This window comes from Lagopus leucura, unplaced genomic scaffold (genome assembly GCF_019238085.1).
Source record: "Lagopus leucura isolate 7727_CA_CO unplaced genomic scaffold, USGS_WTPT01 Super-Scaffold_100019, whole genome shotgun sequence".
In the NCBI taxonomy this organism is placed as follows: Eukaryota; Metazoa; Chordata; class Aves; order Galliformes; family Phasianidae; genus Lagopus; species Lagopus leucura.
The window spans coordinates 3,278,920-3,284,426 of NW_024962273.1; the positions used below are offsets into that span (position 1 = coordinate 3,278,920).

At 52.6% G+C, this 5,507-nt stretch overlaps 1 protein-coding gene across 2 annotated transcripts in view; it reads left to right on the top strand.

Annotated features, from left to right (window-relative positions):
• The first annotated feature begins 1 nt into the window (after position 1).
• ZEB2 (zinc finger E-box binding homeobox 2) overlaps positions 2-5,507 on the top strand; it is a 108,253-nt gene continuing 102,747 nt past the window's right edge. The window contains exons 1-3 of one of the 2 annotated variants that reach the window (XM_042877891.1): positions 2-23; positions 373-631; positions 3,123-3,260. In XM_042877891.1, the coding sequence (XP_042733825.1) occupies positions 3,188-3,260 (73 nt within the window). In that variant the 5' untranslated portion in view covers positions 2-23; positions 373-631; positions 3,123-3,187. Of the gene's footprint in view, positions 24-174; positions 632-3,122; positions 3,261-5,507 lie in introns of those variants that run through there. The other variant, XM_042877892.1, reaches the window with a different exon arrangement.

The window sequence follows — 5,507 nt, forward strand, 5'->3', positions numbered from 1 at the left end:
GGTAAAAGCTGCAGCCCCCTGGGGTAAAACTGCAGCCGAAAGGGAAAGGGGGGGAGGAGGAGGGGGGGGGGTCCGGGCTGCGGCCCGCGGGAAAGGAGAGCTGCGGGGCCGGAGGGGTCCGCGGAGCGGCGCGGAGCGGAGCGGGGCGGGGGGCGGGAGCGGGGCGGGGGGCGGGCGGGAGGAGGTGGAATTGCATTTCTGCCGCTAAAGCGTTCGCGGAGACTTCAAGGTATAATCTATCCCAGATCCTTTCCCAGAGAGAAACTTGGCGATCACGTTTCCACATGATGCTCACGTTTGGTGCTCTTCAATTATCCCTCCCCACAAAGATAGGTGGCGTGTGTTTCAGGGTCTCTCCTCTCGCTCCTACAGAAAAGAAAAAGAAAAAAATGTCATTAGAAGAGGCGTAACACGTCAGTCCGTCCCCAGGTTTGTGTTTCCTGGAGTGGCAGAAAGAGATCAGTCCTAACCTGCCCAGCAGGAATAACGGTCCTTCCGACAACTCTTTGCGAGGCTTTTACAATTTCTCCAGGAGCTGCATCTCCCTTCACCTTTTCTCCTCCACTTCGCGGCTTCTTCATGCTTTTTCTTCTCACCATTTCTGGCCAAAACTACAAACAAGACTTCGCAGGTAGGTTCAGAATTTAATTCCATTTTCATTCCTTTTTAATATTATTTTTTTTTTTTCCCTCCCCTTCTTTTTTTTTTTTTTTTTTTTTTTTTTCCTCACACCACCTCAAGCTCCAGCGGGCTCATTTAATTTCGGTATTATTTTTATTTTTTATTTTCAGCCTTTTGCTCTCTTTCTGGCTTCTTCCTATTTGGGGAGAAATTCTCCCTTTTTCCACTCAGACCCGAAGGCGTTCGGGTGCAGCTCCAAAGAAGGACGAGCGGGTTGGGGGTTCGGGGCTGAGCCCCCCCACCCCATTACCTGTCAGCCAGGTACAGGAGGTGGCTTTTGCACATCAGCTCCAAAAGTTTGAGTGCCAGGAAGGAGCATCGCCTTCCTGCATTCAAATATCTCCATTTCTCTGCCTCTCTTTGGGTAGCCTTTGCTCTTTTATTCGTAGCTTAGCCTCAAAGTTGCTGTATACCTGTTCGTGCTGCAGCCCGGCCGGGCGAGGATGTGTTTCCCCAAACAGAAAGTTTGCTGTTTTGTCTGCTTGCTCGCTTTCATTTCTTTCTTTTATTTCGCGGAGCTGGGTGAAGTAGCACCTTAGTTTCTGGGATCCTAAAGCAAGAAGTGAAAGTAGTGACTGGAACTTAAAAGTCGTTGACCAAAAAGCATTGAAAAAATAATAAAATAATAAATAAATAGAAATAAAATGCGAGGCACTCCTCTGGGAAGGAAAGTGTTGTCGAGATGTGCGGGTTTCAAATCATGGACAACTTTTGGGGACAGGCTGAGGAGCAGGAGAGGCAGTGAAATGCATTTAAAACAATTCAACCCTGCTCGTTTTGCATGTAAACGCCAATTGCCGAGGCAGGCTCGGAGCCCGCTCGGTCCCTGTCCTCGCACTGCTGCAGCTCTGCAGGGGGATGCCAGCATTGCCCCTCCAGCAGCGGGGTTAGCAGCAAATATTAAAGTTTGGAGCACATTTCTCAGCCTCATCCATTCACAGGGTGATTTCTCTCCTTGCCCAAGCGGAATCTTTCTCATAGAGCGTGAGGAACCACGCTGACCCCGCACGGGCACTATATGGAGATCGCCGTCCCTTTACCTGCTCGGGACACGAGGGTTTGGGGACCGCAGAGGGTTGGGAAGAGTTGAGGCAAGGAGGAAGAAGCAGCAGCAACACGCTGCTCAGCTCAGCCCTGCTGGGAAGAGCCAGCAGAGTGAAAAGACACGAGGGAGGGAAAAAAAAAAATAGAAATAAAAATAATAATAATTAAAGGAAAAAGAAAACACTTGGCTGGAAGAAAAAAAGAAAAAGCGTTCAGTCAAGGAATGATTAAAAAAAAAATAATAATGTAAAAGTCCCAGTGTTGGGGAAGACAATAGATGAGAAGGCGAGAGGGGATCCTGCTCAGGAGAGCAAGGGTTAATTGCCCTTGTTTTACAGTTTGCATCTGTTACATCTTTTATAGCCCCTGTTTAAACTAATCCTCGAGTCAAAGCATCTTTAAAGCTACAGCATCTTCTGCGGGGCGGACCGAGCCTCGGCAGCGGGATGGCAGAACCAAATGCCGCTGTGACAGATAGGGCTCAGCACGCAACTCTGGGTCCCAAAGTTTACAAGTTAAAAAAAAAAAAAGAAAAGAAAGAAAGAAAAAAAGAAAAAAAGAAAAGAAAGAAAACAACACCGCGAGCTGAAAACTCTGACAGCGGTGGTTTTGATTTCTGTTTCTTTTCTGAGGGTGGGTGGGTGGAGGGGGGGGGGGGGGAGAGAGAGAGAAAAAAAATGTCACTCTGAAGCTTTGTTTAAGCGAGGGGCAGGGGAAACCCTGAATATTGTCAAAGTGACTAAAAAGGTGACAGAGGTTTATAATTACACTGCTAGGGGGAGGGGAGCTCGGCGCTGCGCTCTGCCCCAGAAGGACGGGGAGAGCCATGTTTCCCTCGCTCCTATCACTTCGCCGGAGTGCACTTGGAGAGAAAAAAATAACAGAAGCGGCGGCAGGAGGGGAGAGGGATAGCGAGCAAGTTCTAATGTCACATTAAAGTACTTTTCGGAGGAAGCGGTCCGCCTAGCATTGAGTCAAGCAGCCTACTGTAAAAGCCGCGCATTCCCTCATACGGTCATGAGTTATGACTCACTGGAGATGTAATTCTTGTCTCCCTCCGATCTGCCTTGCTGGTGCAACACACGCACACGCATCCCCGCGCGCACCCCCCCGGCAGCGCACACACACACACACACACACACACGCACACACAAACACGCGCACGGAGCGCGCAGCGCGCACCGCGATCCCTAAAGCGGGCGCGGAGCGGAGCCGCCCGGCTGGGAGAGAGGGGGGGAACGCGCAGCTCCGTGTCCCACCTCCCCCAGCACGGCAAAGCGTCGCCGTGTGCGTGGATGGGTTCTTTTTCGGGTGCAAATTCGGGTCCCCGTTGGCGCCCTGCGTTTAAATGGGATATACCAATGCCCACATTGTCGCTGTGTTTGGTTGTTACATAGAGTCTGCGTGCTGCTGAATCAGGGAGTCGAGTCCATGCGAACTGCCATCTGATCCACTCTTATCAATGAAGCAGCAGATCATGGCGGATGGCCCCAGGTGTAAGAGGCGAAAACAAGCCAACCCCCGGAGGAAAAACGGTAAGCGGCCCCCCCCGAGCAAACTTTTTTTTTTCCCGGCCGGCGGCGGGGGGAGGCCGGCGCTCGGCGCGCTGCTGCGGCTCCGGCCCCGCGCGGAGCGTCCCGCGGAAGCTGCGCGGCCCGCGGAGAGGCTGCGGGGCCGGAGGCTGAGGGGGGAGAGCGGGGAGAGGGGTGGGGGGAGCGCGGAACGGAGCGGAGCTGCCCGCGGAGCCGCTCCCCAAACTTTGTCGCGCGGGTGCGGAACGCGGCGGAGGAGCGCGGCCGGGAGGAGGAGGCCCGCGGGGCCGGGAGCGGTCGGGGCCGTGCGACGGAGGGTGCGGAGCGGGGGGCGGGGGGCGGCCGGGCAGCTGCCGGCCATGGGAAAAAGCGGCAGCGTGAGAATCCCGAGGCACCGAGTTAGCGCCTCTCTGCTTCTTTTATTTTTCTTTCTTTCTTTCTTTTTTCTTTCTTTTTTCTTTCTTTTTTTTTTTTTTTTAAATTATTGTTAGAGACTCGAAAATGAAACTTCCTCCACCCTAATAATTAATAGCCCCCTCGAGCTGAGTGCCCGGGGTTACCCTCTCCCCGCACTCCGCGGCCGCGCAGGGCCGGGCTCAGCGGGACGCGCTGCCCCGTTCGGCTTCCCTTTCGGGTCTCCCTCGGCCCGAACCCCCCGACTTCTTCCTATTCCCCCCCCATCCCGGCCGCACCCCCCGGCCCCTCTCCCACCAACTTTCCTCCTTCCGAGGAGGCACTGCTGAACCTGAACCCGTTCGCTCCGATCTCAGCGACTTCGCCCCGAGTGCGGAGGTGGGGGCGGGAGGGGGGGTCGGAGGGAGGGGGGGGGGGGGGGGGGCAACAACAACAACAACAACAACAACCCCAAAACAAAGACGAGAGAATGTTGATTAGAAACAAATGATCCTTCCTCCCCCTTCCCCTCGCCTTCCCTTCCCTCTCTCGAGGTTGTGAGTGTGTGTGCGTGCGTGTGTGTGTGTGTGTCTTTTTCTTGTTGTGGTGGAGGCGTCGAGCCATATGGGGGAGTGATAGAGGAATTTTAGTCAGAAACTGTTCGCTGTGTTACACTGGCTTTTCCCTTTGTGTTGTCTTTGATCTATTTGCTTGGCTTAGTATTACAAAAAAAAAAAAAAAAAAAAAAAAAAAAAAAAAAAAAAAAAAAAAAAAGAGAAGCCAACTAAAATAATATATTCCGAGCGGCTTCCCAAGGATCCGCTCCCTGTTATCTTTTTTTAAAGTCTCCCCCCTCCGCCGCCACCCTTTCCTCTCGTGTCTGTCATTATTTAAGGTGGTCCTCGCAGAGGAGACCTCCCCTTCCCCTCATCTCTGGGTAATTTAGGAGACATTAAAATTACACGTAATGTTTCCCTCTCCTCTCTTGTGTTTCCTCTGTTCTTTTTATTAAATGTTGGTTATTGATTTTCTGAAATCAATGTCTGTTGTGGGGCTTTTTTCCCCTTACAAGTAGCTAAAGCACGTTGCTGATCAACTGGATAACAAAAGCTTTGTGTCAAGTAGCCTTTTTTCTTATGTTAAACAGTCATTTTTTGGAGAGAAAAAAGAGAGCGAGATTTCAAGCGACGCATCCAGAAGTGCTCTTTCGCACTAAAGAATATTCTGAGTGTTTGATGGGGGGTTTATTCCGCTTCCTTCCCCTCCTCGCTTTTTAACACGAGATTATTACTTTAGCGTGTTAAACCCATCACATGCTCAGAGCAGAGGGATGCGCCCGTGCCTTCCCCGCTTCCCCAACGGGAGCCGAGACGCGAAACGGACGCGGAGAAGCGGACGGCCCCGTTGGGTCCCCGCACCCCTCATTGGGGACAACGGCCCGGGACATCACGGCCCTCTTTTCCGTCCGAGATGTTTCTCTCTTCTCCCCAAAGTCGTGAGCCCAAACTTTCCTCGTTCTTTAGAAGGCTGAAAGCTTCCGCCAACTTTAACCCAAGCTTCGGGCACTGCGAGAACTGAGGCTGTTCCTGCAGTGTGCCCGGCCCAGGCAGGGCAATGCTCCCCTCTTTGTCTGTCCCTTCTGTCCTCTTTGTGCTCCGTCCTTCGGTCCTTCCATTTATTTCTGAGTGGGAAATGCCCCAGGTCTGGGAAGCAGGTAGGCGAGACAGGCTGTGTTGGTTTATTCCCATTTTTCCTTTATTTTTCTTCCTCTTTTTTTTTTTTCTTCCTCCCCCACCCCCATTTTCGGCGGGATTTGGTTTTATTTTGGGGGGGGGGGGGGGGGGGGGGGGGGGGGGG